Source organism: Pempheris klunzingeri, chromosome 23, assembly GCF_042242105.1.
Source record: "Pempheris klunzingeri isolate RE-2024b chromosome 23, fPemKlu1.hap1, whole genome shotgun sequence".
Lineage (NCBI taxonomy): Eukaryota > Metazoa > Chordata > Actinopteri > Acropomatiformes > Pempheridae > Pempheris > Pempheris klunzingeri.
The window spans coordinates 6,743,453-6,763,859 of record NC_092034.1 but is presented as its reverse complement, the minus strand read 5'-3'; the positions used below and the strand labels follow the sequence as shown (position 1 = coordinate 6,763,859).

Below are 20,407 nucleotides of genomic sequence, written 5' to 3'. Positions count from 1 at the left end.
CACACACACACACACACACACACACACACACACACACACACACACACACACACCAAATGCGATCATCGACCCAAGAAGTTTTTTTGAACGTAAGAGGTCGTTGATTACCAAGAGACGCAGAGGGTACAGCAGGTCAGAGCGGTCTCAGGTGTCACTTCTCCCCCCCTAGTCACTCACAGAAACCTGCCCCTTCTCTCTGAGACCCACCCACTCACTCACCCCCCCCACTCCCTCCACACACACACACACACACACACACACACACAGACCACCTGCGTCACAGTTATTCAACTGCATCGTTAGCAAAGACTATTACAACTTTATGAGGCTATAAGTGTTCTCGGTTAACTGAAAGGCATAAAATCTCAAATGCAGGCCCAGTTCTCATATTGGTTATGCAGTACAAAGGTCAGGATGGTTATGTGAGCATGCATATATTTGTGCAATGCGTGCATATAAATTAAAATGCTGGCAATTTGGCTCTTTCCTCCAACTCTCTAATATTAAAACTTATTTCACTTTTTGGACAGCTACAAAGCCTGTCCAACTGCCACAAGCGGTTACTCACTGTTAGCTCTGTAAACTAAATATTTACTTTCATGTGGCGATCCACTTTCAGAGCTGACAGGCAGCTATTCTTGTGTCAACACTAGAAACATTTACAAGTGGTCTGGTTTGGTTAACGTGATGATCTACAAAACGCATTTTCGCTGAGATAGCAGCACGAGCAAGTCCGTGATGTCCAATCAAATTTGGGAACATGTTCCTTGTGGTGTGTCCTCAGGCAATACAGCGACCCCCAGTGTCAGCTCAACACCCCACATCGTAAATGCACATTTAACAAAGCTCACCTCCACGCTCTCGTTGACCTCTATACCCCCGTCGTTGTCGTCGTCCAGCTGTTTGTGGATGTGCCGCAGCGCCTCCAGACTGAAGCGGTCGGCCTCGCCTATGCATGGCGGCATCACTATAAGACAGGGGTCTACATGGAATAGGGAAAAGAAAATCAGGTCAGGGATGAAGGGTCAGGTGTAGGTTAAGAAGCTGCCGCAGGACGTTTACACAGCGATAACATGTCCAGCTACACACTATGTGTCAGGCGCAAACAGATTAGCAATTTGCGTATTTCCTCTTTTTCACGTCACTTTTAGTTCCAGCAGTTTATACACACATCTGTGTGCGGATTACGCATCAGCAAACAGTAGCTTCCGGGTGACGGTGACATACTAGGCTCACAGTGTGGACACGTGCCACAAAATAATTTCAGAGAGCAAACACAGCAACATCTATTGTAGTAAAATGAGGCTGCGTTTACAAAGACAGCCCATGTCTTTACAGGAGGGGGCCAAGAAATTACTGACAGTACCTGGTACCACGTACTGTTTTAGTACCAACTTGGCCGGGGTTCCAAGCGAGCTGAGTCGAGCCGAAAATGTGACGTCAGCAGACTGTGACGTCACTGGATGAGTCATGAGAGCGACTCGTTCACAAGAATCAAACCCGCCACTTTTTTAAAACCCTGGCAACAGCGACCGTGCGTTTTTATTATTTCTGTGACCGAGGTAAATGTTGTGTTTGTGTCACATACAAATGACGTCACTGGAGTTTTGGGCTGCCTCGCTATGACGACCCCACCCACGTTGAGGTGGTACGCAACTGTAATGGAAAGAGTCAAGTCGAGTCGAGCAGTGCTAAAACTGAGCTGACGGGTTACAAAACAGAAATGCTTGCATGATGGTGAAGAGGTGGTAATGCTAAGACACATGGCTTCACAGGCTGCGCTTTAGAAGCAAACATTAAAGTACGTTACTATTAAAGATGCTGGCATCCCTAACATGTTGTTTCCCAATCCTGGTCCTGAGGGCCCGCTGCCCTGCATGTTGTTTTAGGTGTTTCCCTGCTCCAACACACCTCATTCAAATGATCAGCTCATCATCAAGCTCTGACGCAGCCTGATAACGACCCATTCTTTACTTGCGAATATTCATACTTGGACAATAGTGGAGAACTCGTTATCCTCCTGTGTGTTCCTTAGTGGGTGTGATTTGGAATGAAGACAAGTTATGAAATGAAGTGTCCTGCTGGACTCTGTCGTGTGCTGTTGTCATTCCCGCAGCGTCCCCAGGCATCCCCCACTTGTTTTTATTCAGTCCCCCTCCCGTCCCACTGGGGAAAATGAGCCCATTACTTCCAGCCTTCTAAGCAACGGACAGTTTGAACTGGCCAGGTGCCAAACTGTCTCAGCAGAGCCACAGAAGCATAAGCTCACACACAAACACACACATAGACAGATACATTAAGGCTCAAAACCACATTTTAAGAAGATTGTGGTCACAATAGTAAATATATATCGCCCCGTAGACGGAATACAAAATGACAGAAAGAATATTTTAAATCTATAACCGCTTGTTTTGTGTCAAGGACTTGTCCACAGCCCAACAACTAATAATGCCCCAAGTCTGGCAGCAGTTTCAGAGCAAACACAAAGCCCCAGAGCAGCAGAGGGAGGCACAACAACAGCCAAACAACAAGTGGACAGCAACACACACCCAAACAAATGAATCAGGCTTTTAGTTGCTGCTGGCAATGAGTTACATATCAGAGGAGTCATCTGGCAGATAGAAAAGCAACCAGAAAAGTCTCTGAAAGAATACAGAGAGGAGGTGGTTAGGAAATCGTGTTACAGTGTCTGGCCTGAAATGTCCGTTCATATATTCCTTTTGGATGCATAAACATTTTTTATTCACTTTAAATTTTTTTGAATGCTCAAAACTAGCTAGAAAAGCTAGATAATGTAAAAAAAAAATAATAATAACCTCATGCTGTTTAAGCATGCGTTGAAAAGACATTTTCAGGAAATACACATATTCATTTTCTAGCAGAGTTAGTTATATAGCTAACCTGGCTCCGTCCAAATGCCAAAAACAACCACGAGCACCTCTTAAACTCACAAATTAACCATTTATGACTTGTTCGTTTAGCCCATGCTAAAGCCTAAACATAAAACTAAAGTTATAGAGCGTTTGTTTGTTACCTTTTGGCGTGTTAGCCGCCTAACCCCCGTTTCCAGTCCCAATGCTAAGCTAAGCTAGCCGGCTGCTGGCTCCGGCTTCAGCTTCATAATTAACATACAGACATGAGATGATATCAGCCTCGAATCTTCTCAATGAACCCTCAGCAAAGAAAGTGAAGAAGTGTATTTCCTGAAACTGTCAAGCGTCTGAATGCTAAGCTAGTTAGCATTCAAAAGCTAATTAGCATTCAAAAGCTCCTGGTTGTAGCTCCATACTAGATCTCATCTAACTCCCTGCAAAAAAAAAAGCAAGTAAAATATCAAACTATTTCATTTATATTTGAAAAGAATAATACAAAATACTCCAGAAAGTTGAAACAATTGTGTCCATATAAAAATGTACTATCCATAAGCATGCAGTAGGGGACCATGGGACATTTTCCGGGGGTTTTTGATGCAGGATCTGTTTACTGAAACAAGACTTGACAAGTTGGTTATAGAGTTGCCACTTGGCGAACCCCAGAAGAAGAAGCAAAAGGAGGCATGTGATTGGACGTGTGCCTGGGCTAAGTTTGGATGACAGGACACTGGGGAGGATGTCTATGTCAAACGAAGACGCCGGCGCTGGCAAAGGTCTGCGACTGGACTGAGCCTCGCCACGATACAGTCGGTTGGATAACACAGTCATCATTTGTTTTGGTGTAAGTGAAACCCGAGTGGCTTTAAAATCTCCACCTGTTAAGATGGTGACGTGGCAGCGCTGACAAACATATTGAACTCGTGTTTTGACTAAGCTGCTGCAATTAGCAGCGACTTCCTGGTGTGACAATCGACCCGTTTGACTTCTACCAAACTGCCTGGCGTAGAAGCGCACATACCGTAATTCTTCTAACCACTGTGCACTAAGAAAACATTGCAAGAAAAAACCCTGTCAACACTTTTTTTTTTCTCTTTAAGATGACCACACAAGACACAAATGCTCATCTATCAGTGACGGGAAAGATCATCAACACAACAAGACTCTCTCAGATCAGCCTTATTCGGCGACGGTCCATCCGTCTCCAGTCAGAAAGCATCTGATGCTTTAGAACGACTTACATAATGCATTTGCTTAGCTCGCCAGGGCAGTTTACATAGCCTGTTGTTTGCATAGCATGCATATCTATTTGGCTGTTTGGTTATTTAAACAGGCACAAAACTCAAATACTTTACTTGTGTTTTACATACACACACACACACACACACACTGTTGGCTGCACATCCTACTGCGAATCCCAGTTTAACTTTAAAGCTTACTTTTGCAGACATATCAGAACTGATAACAGCATACTTTTACAAACAACTTTCTATGATGTTGATCTTCCTCAGTTGTCATTTCTTTCTTCCGCGTACTGGTGGCCTAATTCTGTTCTGCATGTGTGCAGCACCCTTCATGAACCGACTTATCTTCTGAAGCTCACGGAGGAAAAGATAATTCTAAGATAAAACGCTGTCATTCAATGACAGTACTCAGGCTGGGCCACCTAGCGTGCGATTCAGAAATATGACAGCACGAGCCGTTCCCTCCCAGGTGTCCTATTTTTCGGTGAGTTTGAGCGTGTTTAGGGACGGTTGCGAGCGCCGCAATGACGAGGCATGTGACAGGAAGTGGCCGTCTGTGACCCCGAGTGTTCCAGGGGGACGCACGCAAAATCAAAACAGCCGGGAGAAGCAGTCCCAAAAGATGACAAAATTGGAAAGCGCTGGGCTATTTTTAACCCGTCAGGCACCCAGTTGTCAGGATGTAAAAGCCCAACAATGGCAGAGGTCTCCCTTGCTCAAACACAGACAAACACACACACACAGATGTATACACAGTAGGCAAACACAAGCAGGAAAGCAGTTGTACAGTAATTCACTTTGCCATAACTCACAAATGTGTGCAAGCTGTCACAGAGGGCGGCGGGTTTGGTTCAAAAGAATCGGATAACAAAAGCATTTAGCTGTCAGCTGCTTCCTTTAAAGTGAATCCCAACACTTCAAAATTGTTTTTTTTTTTTTTATTATTATTATATATGCATGTCATTAAGAGGGTTTTGTCTTTATTTTTTGCAGAAAGCTATAAAGTGGGCGACAGGAGCAGCAGACAGGGAGGAGTGTGTGTCTGATGAGTTTACAGTGATTTTTTTTTTGTTTGGAGGGGGGGGGGGGGACCTCCTTGAACCAGATCCCTGGAGACGTACGGACATCATGTTTATACGACTGAATGGATGCAGCGGACCCTGGCTCGCTACCCCCACTGCATTCTGGGAGTGTTGTCTGTTCAAACGTTGCAAAACAGCGCGTTCACAAAGTGTCAGATTTTCTCCTGCAGGTTTGATGTGCTAATATGACAGAAGTGACAGGAGTAAAATTAGTTTTTTCTGCACTCTAACGAGAATTAAAGCACATGTGAGAATAGGTGCTCTAATTCAGCTCAGATCAGTGGTATGACAGGACTTTTATATTTATGCATGTGCTTCATAAAAACATCCACAGAATAACTCTTTTGAGAATTTAAATGTAACAAAAAACATACCGCAATCCTTTTAAAGGATGAGTCTGGTGATATCCTACAACCACATGCCTCCATTATTGTCCAGAAACTATTAAAAACACATAAAAGGTTCCTTCAGTACGATGAGGACACACTTTGTAGTTTATTTAGCATCAATCCCACAAACGCCGTCCTGCTTCTGTGAATACTCATTAAAGAACTGGACTAAAGGTGTGTTATTCCGCAGCTGTAAATAGTTCCACACATCTACTGCATCTATTCAGTGTTTGAGTAACATTTGCTAAAAACTATGCCCAGCTGTCTTAGCAAATTACTTGGCCTTCTTTAAAAACTAAACTATGTTTTTGAGATGCTTTTTGACAAAAGACCTTACATCAGATCATACAAACTAAGCTGAGCAGATTTTCTAGATTTCTCTGCACTTTCATAGACCTTTTTCCCTGATGGGACTTCTTAAGAGAAAATTGCACAGCACAATATAACTAACGTAACTGAAATGCACTGAAGGACGTTTCTCTTTTCACAAGAAATACACTTGTATTTGGAATTTGTGCAGACATTTTTAACAAATATCACTCAAAGAAAGAGATAGATATGACTTTGATTCTCTCAACATGGCAGCATCAACTGAAAAGCCTGAAAACGCAAAGCCTGGAAGCAGCTTTGTCCCGTAGAAGAAGTATCTGGGCTCAGAGCTCCAGCTGTAGAGGCGTCACGTCCGCCCCAGCGTAGCCCACAGAGTGAGCTCTCCACCTGTGGGGTAGACGGAGGCACGTCCCCTCTCTCCCATACCTCAACAAACCTGATCTTGGGTAAGGAGCCAGATTCAGTGTAAGAGTATCCGAGCGGTGGGAGAGGGGCGGATGGGTATGGGCAGAGGCGACGTAAAATACGTCGCCTCTGCCCATACCCATCCGCCTTTGACATGCGACTCTGGGGAGCCAAGGGGGCTGAAGTGGCCTCGTCTTACCAGCAAACTGCTCGAGATTTCTCCGCGTCCTCAGCTATTTCCTGCTCTCGCACAGACACACACATTGTCTCTTCCTCTCTTTGTCTCTCTCTCTCTCTCCCTCTCAGACAGACACAGAAGACATATCAAAAACACCAAAGACACACGCCTTGTGTCCACATGCGGCACCTGTTCACGCACGCTCTCAAGTGTCCAAGACGGTGCTGAACGGTGGCAGACTGAGCGAGCTTAGAGAACATGTCAGCAACACACGCCACGCGCTAAAACCAGATGTGCGCGAGAAGAGTTTGGCCTCTTCATATTTCAGCCTCCTGGCGGTGACCACATCTCCTGATTTGCTTCAATTAACACAAATATTAGAATTAAAAGAACCTGTTCAATGCAGCTAAACTGCACCTCAACATAACAACCTGTCACAAAATTAATCTTTGAATAAAATTTCCTACAGCTTCCACGGGGTAGGGATTGGGCGATTATTGGGTGATTCGACTTCACCTTTGAAACACGTTTTTTTCCGTCCTTGAGACACGCAACATGTAAGACAGACTGCAGAAACAACCCCTACAACAAGGGGTTATGATGTGTGTGCTTACCATATGGGTGATGTGCAAGATGTCATGCATATTCTTAAAATTCCCGTTTTTTGGATGATGACCTCAGTGGCCACGAGTTAGACTCCGTTCGCCCCGCTCTGGTGAGCTCTTAAAAGTCACATGCCTGTGTGTCTTGTGGATAGAATTTTAATTGTGCTATATTCAGTGCACTAATTAGATGCTCCAAATTGTGAGAGAGTGGGAGGGGAAAGGGGGGGAGAAATGTGATGTCAATGTGTACCAGACTCCCCCTGTCCCCTGTAACCAGTGCCCATATGGCAGTGTCATAAGTCAAGCTGACGGGTCAGTATTAAAGGCAAGTAAATAAAGCTTCTGGAGAGTCTACCATTTCAGCTCATCAGCAGCCATTAATAAGACACAAATATCATTAGCCGCCTACAAATGCCACCAGCTAGTGCAGAGCGTTGGAGAGGGAGACTGGGGGAGAAGAGGAAGAAAACAAGAAAGGGAGAGTGTTTGTATGTTACTCACAGCTTGCACAAGCTGTTAAACTGACCTCTTTCACTTATTCATTGGAGGAACACTGGGGAAAAAAAGAAGCTCAAGGTAGCTTTAATGAAGTTGGACAGCAGGAGGGAAAGAACCTGACAGCAAACATCTCTTTCCAAAAACCAGACAAGTGATTTCTCTGCCTTGATGTACTTGCGAAAAAAGACAGGATTAGTTATTTGCAAAGGCTTTGAGTTTTTTGTTATGTCTGAGCTACCGCTATGCTGACAGGTGAGCTTTCTAACTCCCTGAGGTGCCCTGGGGCACGGCAGAAGAATGTGTGGCTGCAAAATCAACAATAAGCAAACACAAAAGCACGGTGCCACACACCTAACGCATAATTACGCCGTTTCCCAGAGTGGGAGTCAAATATTTCTGATGATGAACATACTTCTTGAGAGCCACCTACAGAGAGACCGCCAAAACAAAAGTCTTGCAAAACCACACACACACACACACACACACACACAAAGCTACATGTATCCAGGCTCCAGACGTTGGACATGTTTCAACGAAACATGATCCACCCTGATCTGCATTATCTTTGTCTCAATTTGCTGGATGCAAGAAGCAATAAGTTAGGCAAACAGTCCAGGTGGAGCTGGAGCTTGATCAGCTCGGGCAACTGCAGGTCAGGAGCGAAACTCTGACTCAGTCATTTAGGTTCTGCAGCTCTCCAAGGACTTGCTGTGTTTTTAAACATATTAAAAAAGGTACCCTGTAGACTTTGGAGCAATGTTTTCATGGGTGGGTGCCCGTTGTGTTCTCCACTGGGCACCTTGAAGCTTTCGCTTCTGTAAAAGTAGACAGTTCAAACACTGAACAGATAAAAGCCATCTATCGCCCAGTTCAACAGGGTATAGGGAGCTTTTCATCTTTGACCTGGTGAACCAAATCATTTCCGCTGAAACAGGGTATCCCATACCGGTCTAAACCACCTAAAAGGGCATCAGTAATCCTCTGCTTTGGCCAGAGCTTGAAGGAAGAGTAGCAACTAGAGCAAAACGTGTGGAGGCCCAACAAGTCTGATCTAAAAACTTCCAGAAAAGGAGAGAGCTCCTTGCGCCCCAGCGTCCAAGGAATGTTTCAATAACAGCGCCGAACACGAGTTGTGTGATATGTGCGGCTGGCCCGAGGAAGAAAAGCAGTAGGAGAGGATGACAGGGCAAGAGGCTGTTTAATTAGCTCGTTCTGCCTCTAACATGCTCCTCTGGATATAAGGTTAATGGATTTTATGTCTATAGAAAGCAAAGCAGGCAGCAGATTGCTGGACTGATCCAGTAATCTGCAGAGAAGAGATCACATGCTAGACTTTAAAAAGTAACAGTGAACAATGAAAAGCATCATGTGAAGTCAACACGCATCAGCCATCAAGTAATGGGGTCAAATGTTCTTGCATAACAAACATTAACAGCAATGATTACAAGGCAAAACAAATGCCATGCACACAAGTGGCCTGGATAATCCCAAGTGGGATGAAGAGGTCCTTGTCTGTGTGCTGGCCTCAGGGACGGAAAACTGAGGGTTAAAACTTTCCCACTGGACTTCTGAGAAGCATCTCTGTAAGGGCATGGTACCCCATGTTCCCAGACCCTGTCACAAATTAGTGAAACTAAAAGGAGGAAAGAAGAAACCAGATGTGTATGGATGCAGTTAATAACTCCAATAATTTGATTCTTATAAGTAACTGAATGCCAGGAAATTGAAAAATTCAGCCACAAATGAATACTTATAGTACTTGGGGGCTATTGAAATTTCAGGGCTTGTGAAATCAGGTAGAAAGCTGGAAAAAGAAATTGCACAATTTATTTTAAAATAATAAATCTAACTAATTAACTTTACATAAAAATCTACCAAGTCAAAACAATCAGGTTGGGCGAGTTGGACGAGGTGGGTGAATTCAGAGGGGAAAGATTCAAACTTGAACTTCTGGACAACCAAGAATAAACCTGCCTCTCTTGTTGGATTTTAGCCAGATTGGACACTTGAGCATTTGACCTTGGAAACCTGAATGTTGAAAATGTTCCATCTTCAATTTTGGCAATCGATTTCATCAATCCAAAAACTAGATATCGTAATTTTAGATCAGCTGCAATTTGACTCAACTTGGATTGTGAATATCAAAATCAATACCTAACACAGGTTTTTGAAAACTCAGAACTCACTTATTAATAACTAACTGCAGTGTAAATTCAAAGGTGATTGATGGTTTTCAATGTGAACATTTTCATGCTAATAGTTCTGTTGTATTGCGTTTCAGTAGTGGCTTAATTTCACAGTTGCTCATAAGATTTAAATTACCTTATTCTGGCAATTTACTGCAGTTTTAACCCTGTGTATGTGTTGTTTTAATTTTTTTATCAAGAGAAAAATGATACGATTAATTATTTTTTCAAACTCAGACTCATTGGCCTTGGCTCATATTGTTTGAGTTTGAAAAAATGATTAATCGTATCATTTTTCTTTTGATAAAGAACATAAAAACGGATGAAATCGGGTCCCACAAACCCGAACACCATACAAGGTTTAAACACACAGCTACCATTATTTCTATCATTCAAGAAGGATTCTATTACAAGTACATTGTTGTAAAAGAACCCTGATCTCATTACTACACACTAAACAAAAATGGTGCTAAATAGCACTGAAAGCAGCTCCTTTTTCTTAGTGTAAATGTACTGTAGCATCATTCCGAATGTTTGCATCTTGCTGGTTCTTACATTAAATGGAATGATTTATGTGAGGGAAATGAACATTGAAAACAGCCTGTTTAACTTTTACTGCCGCCTTTAAACCTTTAAGGTTTGTCAAACCAAGCTGATGTCTGTGTGCTCACCGGGCCGAGGACACGTGTTGTCGGGCTCGTTTTGGAAAGCGGCACTAAAAAGATAAATTTAATGGTTTATGGTGTCTCTGTCAGGCGATTTGTAGCCGACGGCGGACAGCAGATATGGCTCTCTGCCAGCTTCCTGTGTATGTCTTGTACCTTCCTGCTTCCTGATGCTTTTTTAACTTGGAGCTCCTAAATATGGACGCCAGTGTGGAGGCTAAGAATAAGCGACTTCAGACAATAGCGAAGCAAATTTCTGGAGTTCAGTCCAAATATAGAGGCCTATCAAACCCGAACAAAGAAAGCATCAGAGTTACACAAGTGATGCAATGCCCATGCAGTGGATTAAGAGTGGCAACACAAATAGAAAATGCCAGCATGCTACATTTCTTACTGGCAATAAGGTGCTAAAAGGTTACCAACTGCCTGCATCTCACAGCAAAAGCATAAGCTGCCATTTCTGACGTGAAACAGTGCAGAAACAAATCATGTGCAGACAGAAGGCCTAAACCTTCAGAGGACCTTCGACTCACTTGCTGCAGGAGACACAGGAGAAGAAAGCAAATGAAAGTCATTCTATTGTTATCAGGTCCTTTGATGTGTAATACAAACTGGGTCCATTTTGGAACAGATCACAGGAAGGCCAAGTGGCTCCTGAGAACCCACCTGTTGGTCCAGATATGCTACTAAGACGGATTAGCTGGCAACTCACTACAGTCTTGCAGTGTCCGACCAAGACATGAAGGGTGGGTGTGGGTGGGGGGGTGGAAGACACTTCAACTGCATGCTTGATATTTGCATCTCATGTTTCTTTTTGCTAATATTAAGTTAAGCTGACTTCTATCAATAAAAATACATCAATAGGAATAGAAAGCAGAAGGCAGCTCTAAACCCGGCACTAACATACGATCAAGTTTTACGTTTAGCAGACAGTTGCTTATTTACACATCCAGTAAATACTGAACAATATTAGCATTCATTAGAAGTCGTGCTCCTGTCCGCCTGGTGAATGTAAATAATAATAAGCATCATTATTGAATGTAAATCAAATATTTACTCTCCTTTTAGTTCTTGTTTGGTCTCCACCAACTGCTGAGACATATAAAGAAATATGTGGCTGCAAAAATGCTTCATTTTGCTCAAAAAGCTTGTTGCCCGCCTTTTGGTGTCCAGTCGGTTTTTAGAGCTTTTTTCATTGAAAACAGCTGTTTGCTAAAAAAAAAAAAAACCAAAAAAAAAGCTACGAGTTTCAAGATGCTGCAATCACTTGTATAGCTGAGGGGAACTGTACAGCAGGGTGATAATTATTTGTAGGTTCACCGCAATGAGCAACCCCTTTCACATTACTGACAGTTATTTGGCCCAATTTAATATAAAATACTGATTATAGCAGCTTTAAATTAAGACAGTTAGAATACATAATGTTAAAATAATACTGACTCAAAAGCATCAAGAGAAATAACTGACAGACGAAGGCATGCATCCTTATGCTGTTTTTCTCCAGGTTTCCTCATTTTGATTACATTTGCGTCTGAGTCCTCCTGTTATGTTTGGTCTTAACTTACATATTAGTTTGTTATGAACGCTGGAGGAGACAGGCTTGAGAGGGGACAGCATACCAAAGAAATCCACACCGCTCTTTGCCCCTCTCGCCCAGGCCACCACATCACGTGCCTTTTGCCAAGGGAAAGTCCCTGAATTCAGAGGGGACTGCTCGTCACGTCCAATATCTAACTTTACATCTCACTCAAATATATATAGATCTGTTTGCCTGAGTTTGAATGGAGAGTCGGCTGTAGACATAACACGTCTTTGCTTGTTTGCTTTGTCGCCAAAAATGTAAAATCTGTTCACCTTCCTCATTTCTAAATAGTTAAACATCTACTTTAAATGACTTCTACAGGTAGTCTCACACTGGGAAAACAAAAACAGACTTAATAAAATGTTTGCTTGCAGCTCTCAAACTAATGCTTCAGTAAATACATGCGATTAGCCAGGAAATGATATGCAAAGCAAGAAAGCCACAGCGACAATTTTAGGCGACTGTGAAGGGCACGGCATTGGCTTCTTCCTGTGTTAAGGTGACGAGTATTATCACAGCAGGATGCCACACTCACACACTCATAACAGGATGAGGCTGTGACCCCGGTGAAAAACGGCCATCGAAGTGTCCATGAGCCAATGGTGATACCAAAATAGTTCATTTTCAGCATGTTTGTACGTGCCTAAATTAAAGTGAGAACAGCCAATGACAGAGGAGGAGTGAGAAAAAAAAAAAGGGAACCTACCCCAATCTTTTCCACAAATGTGTTTGTGTACACACATCAGTGTGTGCTTTTGTGTGCTGCCCAGTGGCGTGCACCGTTGCCAGCTTGTGTGCATCCACCTCATGGGGCTCACCCAGCTAAGCGCCCATGCATTGCAAGCTGGGGGATCAACACCTTAAGTGTGGCAGGACAACAATAGCCCCCTCTGAGCTGGAAGAGGGCAAACAGTTCTGCTACTGTAGCCCACTCGCAGCAGGAAACACTGTCCAGCTGAGTATATGGACCTAGATCTCTTACTGAGGCGCTTTCTGCATGAGTGAAACAACTCGCTGGTGTTGTCTGCTTGTGTGTGAGTTATCTGCTATGTGCATCAGAGATTGAAGAATGTAAAACAAGGATTCGCTTCAGTGTAACCTTTAAGAGGAGGTATTAAAAAAAAAGAAATAGTTGCATCTTGAAGAAGGGGGAAATAAAAGGACAATAGTTCCTCAGTTGGGATGACAACTTAACAATGCCAGTGAGTCAGGACATTGGCTGGCGCAACACTTCAGCTCCAGTCTCTCCGCCGTGGCTGGTGACTGTGGGCACAGTGGGGTAAACCATTAAACAAAGACCCATTATCTCCCTGGTGAGGCCAGTTGAAAGTCAGACTGGTCCAATGACAGAACTCAGTGACGCTAAGGAGCTAAGCAGCCTGAACCCGCAGCGTCAATGTCAGCACTGGGTCAGCAGCAGCCACAACAGGGAGCATGATGGAAAAAGCACATGGAAAACTTCACCAGTGGCTTTATAAATACACCAGGGGTGAGTCTGTTCTGATTGGTGACCCACCTCATTAGGGCTGGATCACAACCCTTAAGCCCTTGATTGAGATGAGCAGCAGCTGTCCACTTTTGGGGGGCAACTGAGCGGCGTCAGTGCGGCGATGTAACGCAGGCCTTTAGTTTGAGATTATAAATGATCTATAACTGGACTCATACTCTCTTGTGACAGATGGATTTTGCATTTATGCTGTATTAATTGATTTTTCCAGCTATAAACACTGACATATTTATAACTTATAAAGCTGATATGAGTTAGTAAGAAACTCTTTAGCACTTGTTAACAGTTAAGGTGGGATATTCCTTTATTAGTACCGCAACAGGGAAATTTACAACTTACCCTACTAACAGAGGGTCCCACATTCAGTCTGCTTTTATCACAGTTTTGGTCTCCACCTACTCCCGTTTAGCTAACAATTTGGGTTGTTGCAGTGAAGGAATTTCCCCTGCGGTGATTTAGGGTGCCTCATTAGCACCATATGTGGTATGTGCTATTAGCTCCTTTTTTTTTGCAAATGACTTCATTTAACCTTATTTGAGAGCTATTCAAAAAATGCATTTTACACCAGCATTTTCTTGTACTAATACGCCCTCAAGTCCCGCCGTGCGTCCCTGCGAGCTGCTTAGCATCTCATTACACCTGCAAGCCACCACCACCACCACCAAGGCCACGCTTTCAGTCAGTGTGTGTTTCAGTAGCACCAGTCACATCAATATGTGACTGGTGCTACTGTGGACATTAGCACCAGTTAAATACATACCAGGTAAATTATGAAAAACTAAAAAAGTACCTGGTACCTAATGGAAAACCCTGAAAACCAAGTAGAGTCGAGTACAGTCGAGTAGGTGGAAAAGCCCCATTACAATGCATTTTATCAGAGCTTTTTTGCTAAAAAATAGCTGCCTGAAGACGGAAACAAAACACATAAGTTGCGATCCGTAAAAACCAAAATGGGCTGAAAGTTTCTAAAGCAGTGAGGCGTTTGCCATCGTTGAGCTGAAAAAAAAAACCTGCTGAGTTGGGTGATAATTCATCACTACAAGTGACCTCTTTCACATTACACATAATCAAAACAAAGTAATTTTTTGTTGGCTCACGAGGAGCCCTCAAGAACAGTCTGTCCTAGTCAGGGAGAGGAAATAGCTTCGCCTGTTGAGCTGTACTCCCCTGAACCAGGACATTATGACTCGCTTCACGTTCACACTGACACTCTGTCACTATTAGCCCCCCGGAGCGAACCCAAAACTCACTCTGAGACTCCACTAAAAGTAAGAAAGCCTGTCTTTCCTGAAGTGCACGAGCGCGCGCGTGTGTGTGTGAGTGTGTGTGTGTGTGTGTGTGTGTGTGTGTGTGTGTGTGTGTGTGTGTGTGTGTGTGTGTGTGCCGCCAACCAGCAGCAACTGGAAGTATCACAAAATGCAAATTGCTATGCTCCCTGCAGTGCCTAAGCAAGCGCTGGCGAGATAGGTAAATCCCTTTATTAATGCAGTCACTCTGCTCTGAGATAGCCAATGTCACCTCTGATTTAGCTACACAAACAAAACAACACTCAGTGAAGTCTCTCTAAACTTGGACAGGCCTCGAATGAAATCTTAATGGCAGAGTTATGCACAGTGCGTGACAAGTGGGGTGTGTGGGAGATCTACTCATGTTTGCTTTACTACATTTGACTCTGTGTAATTTAACCTACAGCTTTTGCGGTTTCTGCATCTGTAAGTTATGTAAAGCTTATGCTAAATGGAGGCCCGGTATCTGAGACAACTATCATCCAGCGGGCACATTACTTGAGAACTGGATGTTCCTTACAGCCAGAGGGAAGGGCTTTGTTTGTTGAAACGCCAAACAAGTTAAACACACATTACCATTAAAACAGGGGAAGACCACGTTCACATCGCCGCTGAACCCGGAGGAGCTCGTCCTCTTTTTGCCGTCTCAGATTTCTAGCCCCATTTTCTCTCCTTAGGTGTACACTGATGATTTATGATTCCTATTGTTGCCAACACTCAATATGCAGTGCATGCAAGTGCATTTACAAAAAAAACCCAGGAACCCGACGCAACTAAAAAGGCCCACAATGAGGAACGAGCTGGTAAAAGCAAAAGGGAGAGACCAGGAGGATGTCATATTACTTCAACTCAGACGGACTGCGAAACGCCAGCAGAAAAACAACTCCACAACGTGACATTCAAATCAAATCATGTGCAACACCACATCAATTACTACGACATCAATTACTACCTCAGCGCCAGACTCATCTTTGTCTTCCTTATGAGATAAAGGAAGTTCCTTGAAGAGTCATTTTCTATTTAAAAGACTTTTTCTAGAGCTGGATGCAGATTCAGAGAGGACTGCGAACTATGACAACATGTACATTGCACATTTCTACACTTTTCAGACCTTGTAGATAGCATGAGTCCCTCCTTGCCTAAGCTAACAACTGCTCATGTACGACAAATTGCACACTTATATAATCATCCTCCATCACCAGCCCCCTGCTTTATTCCTGAAACGGAGCGTCTCTTAAACTCCGTCCTGGTCTTTTGAAGATCCTAAATCACAAGAGAGCTTCCTGGCCACCAAATGTTAAACCCACCGCCCCCCCTCCCTCCCAGGTCTCAGCCCCTCACCACTCACAGCACGCTAAATGGCAGCTTTGAACCCTAAACTGCTTCAACAACAACAGCCCTCGTCCCTGACCTCAATAACCAGGGCCAGAAATGCCTTCATCACTACTGAATGTGCGTGGCACTAACACACACAAAGCGAAGTATGTGTGTGTGTGTGTGTGTGTGCAAATATACCTGCAGGCAAAAACATTCATTCCCAAAGACAAGCAGCACTCAGTAGTTACAACCTATTTTTTTGAATGTGCAAACATCCTAGAGTCGACATTACGAGCCACAGATATAATGAATCATAAAGTTAAAGCCACACTACATGCTACACCACAGGTGAGCTTAACTGCATTTAGTTAAAATGCTAAGCTACAGTACCGACCAAGGTCAAATAATTTAATGTTTGTTATACTGCAAAATGAACCAAAAGTTTGTTTACATTAGCGATTGTAAGCTACTGGTCATACCAGACCAGCTGAGGCTGTGGCAACAAAACAAGGTGGTGAATTGAGCAATGGTGCGGTTTCATTCTCTATGAGTTCAACATTTCATTTGTAAGACGAACAATGTGTTATTTCTTCTCTCAGTGCAACCTTTAGAACTGGCCAGTTTTGAAGGAAAATGTAAAAACATACATAAAAAAATATATGTAAAAATACATATAACACCTTTAAACACATTATAGCAACGCAAACAGCATTAAAGATTCACTTAGAAGCTTTTAATCTATAAAGGAAAGTCTGCATATGCAGGGGCTACATGAGCGAGCACACACACACTCACACACACTCACACACACACACAGATAGAGGCTTGTGTTTTCCTCTCCTGACGCCAACACCAGCAAAAAGGCAGCTGACCTTTCCAAGGAGCCGGCTGGGAAATGGGTAAAGCTGCGGTCATGTTTACTGACACTGTATTAAGTCACCAGCATCTCTGCATCCACTGCACTTCATTGTTTACAGAGAGAGAGAGAGAGAGAGAGAGAGAGAGAGAAAGAAAGAGTGGGCATCCTCCTCTCGCCCATTTTTACACTGTCGAGCTGTTGCCGTGGAAAAAGCAGAGTGTCCTTGTGCCGTATTAATCAATAAACTGTATATCCCTGGTTTATTTTCAGGAGCTGCTTAACACGTGTAAACAGACAGTCATGAATGCTTAACAGCTGTCTGGGCCCGAGCTTTATTACTTTCTCCAGCAGCGGTAGATGTGTAACAACATAAATATATAGATGAGTCTATAGGCCTGCGTTTACAAAGCTATGTGTTCTGTCAATGTTGGCAGTACAACACAGAACTCATTCAGTATTTGTGCAAACAGCCCAAAGTGCAAAAGTGTCAAAAAAACAAACACTCGAAATTAACATTTTAAATTTGCCTTCACTGGATTTCACTTAAAACAGAGGTGAAAATTAATGCTAATATTTACATCAGCGACGGCTTATCTGGCTCGTGTGTGACAACCTGCCCGTAAGGGTATCTGCTGCAGGTGAATGTTTCGCTAACGCACGTGTAAAAACTACGATGTGGTTTGAGCAGTTTGACTAAAACAATTCTCATAATTAGAAATGTTCTGGAGCTTTCAAGCCACATTTGGTGACCTTCATCGGTGTGTGTGTGTGTTTGCTCAGTTCTCATGAAGATGGTTCAGTTGGAATTTCAGTCACATGATAACAGGCGGTCATATATGGAGGATATAATAAGATTTACTTTCAAGGACGGGACAACTGTCTCCATGACAACTGAGCAAACTTCCTCTTCTGATGAAATGTGGCTAAAAGCTCCAGAAGATCAGCAGCATTTGCGTTCTCAGCGAGAGTTAGATGAGAAGAGCGATACCACTCTCGCGTGTATCCTTGCCATATGAAGCTGCAGCCAGTTAGCTTGTAGCTTAGCATAACGACTGGAAACAGCCAACCGGACTTTGTCCAATTATCCGATTCAGTCACGTGGCTTAAAGTGGCCATGAATTGAAAATATGCAATCCGACATTTAAAGTTTCCTGTGGTACATTTACTTTACAACACTACACATGCACACAGCCTGTTTTATCTGCTCTGATGTTTTTATCCTGAAGCTGCCTTCATCTATTTATTCATTCGGTCACTTAAACTCGCATTTTATATTCAAAACCAGAAAAAAAAAAGGGCTTCGGCACAGATGCCTTATATACACCGTGTCTTCTGCAGAACTTCTACCTATGTAACGATGTCTGAGACTGATGTCCTTCATGCATAATCACACATAAAACTCTGCACACACCAATGTGCATGTGTGGCCTCCAACTTCATGTAGTCGATTAAGTCGATGTACAAAAGCCTGTTAAATGAACAGTCAGTTATATTATAGCCTCGTTAAAACAGGTGCAAATGGATGGGGATCCTCCTCTCATTAGGTTGTACCAATAGCAGTTTCAGAAGGGAGGAGGGGGGGGGGGGGGTCACCTGTGGCCTTCTGGTACTGATCAGCACGACTCACCTGCAGCACCTTCTCATGTCAACAGAGAGCATTTAGGGCATTGTGGCTGTGATCTATTATCATTTAGCTCATGGAGACGGTGGGTTCACCTCCTACAGCATCCTCAGTGGCACATGATGGTAAATACTCATCCTGCATTCCTGTCATGTCATGCATTGCTCGCCGATGTACAGAGGGGGAGGAGGGGGGAGAGAGGGTTAGGAGGGAGGGAGGAGGAAAAAAAAAAGGTGACTGTCAAAATGCATCACTTTCCATTAAGCCGCCGCGCAGGGCTTTCCTCGGCTTTCCCCGAGAAAGCCTGTGGGAGCAAGGGGAGGATGGGGGAGAAGAGGGGGAGGAGGGGGAGGAGGAAAGGGGGGGGTGATCCTGTACATGCGTTAATACATTGGAGACGCTTGTATCCGACATGGATCGGTCTTACCTGTGGTGGCTACGTTTGCAGCATCAGGCGACTGGCTGGGTAGATCATTCGAGTAAGTGCACTCCAAGCCCAGTACCGCATAGATGACGAGTCCACGTAGCAATACATTCAATACCTTGTGGATGTAACTCATGGTGGAAAAAAAAAATATGAGGGGAGAATCTAGGCAATCGTATCCGTGGGATCGGGAGTGGGGATGGAGGTTTAAAGCAAAAAGGCGGGGGGGGGGGGGTCACTGTCACACAGCAGGGGGAAAAATAATAATAATAATAATAATAATAATAAAGTCTTTTGAAGGAGGAGAAAAAGAGACTCCTGGTAAATGCAGCAACTTAACCACAAAAAAAAAAAAAAAAAAAATCCCGCAGTAGACTAGTTTGCAAACCTACAGGCTAACAGCTACAGCAGGAGCAGTCACTGCTGTCACAAAACCTCACAGGGACGTGGAAAATACCCACTAAATAATAGTTCATCGTGGGTCAACGAGAAGCCAAACTACTTTGAAAGAAGACCCCCTTTAAAAACAAAAAAAAAAAAAAAAGGAAAAGTCTAATAGCCTCTAATGGGTTTACAGGCTGTTTCAGAGGGGCGACCGCTGCGAGCTACGGCAAACCAGACCCCCATATCTAAATCTATCAATTTAAGAAATGTACATTAGCCAACAGGAATGAGCCTATGGAGCAGAGCACATGCAGCCTGTCTGGAGGAATCCCGTGTCCACAACAAAGACGGACAAAAGAAATGGTAGTTTCAACCGCGGGTATCCGTAAATAATATCAAATGCTGTGTTAAATCCTTACGTAGGCCTGCGAGTTGGAGGAAAATAGTCTCTGTACTTCCACGTACAGTATACAAACACCGGGGACAGCCTCAGCATATTGAACTCGCAGCGTCTCGCAGGTCCGCCTCTTCACGCGAAAGTAGCAAATCCCATCGCATCAAAAGAGACATTCGCTTCTTCCCCCGTTTCCCCTAATCCGTCTCCGACCTATTTGAACCGCACACGACATCCGCCTACTTTCTAAATGAAGTTTTTTTTAAGTCAGCTTCTGGTGGCTCGGCGTGATACTGTATCCTCCTGTCATATTAGCTGCTCGCCGGCTGATGCAGGACGAGGGAGGGAGAGCCGAGCGGGGCGGAAGTGGGGTATGCAAAATGGTTTGACACGAGGGAGGGAGGGAGGAGGGGAGGTGGGAGGAGGGAGGACAGAGGAGGAGGAGGGGGGGAGGCAGCACTTTAATTTGTGTGCCGCCGCGTGCAGGACCCCGCCGACAGGATTTGTTTTTGTTTTCAGAGGAAATCAGCGGGGCATCACTCCCACGCTACCCGGGGTTTCAGGCACTATCAGTGGGCCAC

At 43.8% G+C, this 20,407-nt stretch overlaps 1 protein-coding gene across 2 annotated transcripts in view; it reads right to left on the bottom strand.

Annotated features, from left to right (window-relative positions):
- The window catches only part of stim2b (stromal interaction molecule 2b), a 41,619-nt gene extending 22,435 nt beyond the window's left edge, over positions 1 to 19,184 (bottom strand). For both annotated transcript variants that reach the window (XM_070854668.1, XM_070854669.1), the window contains exons 1-2: positions 19,052 to 19,184; positions 852 to 982 (exon numbers count right to left, since the gene is read on the bottom strand). In XM_070854668.1, coding sequence (XP_070710769.1) covers positions 852 to 982; positions 19,052 to 19,184 — 264 coding nt within the window. The remainder of the gene's footprint in view (positions 1 to 851; positions 983 to 19,051) is intronic.
- Positions 19,185 to 20,407: the final 1,223 nt, after the last annotated feature.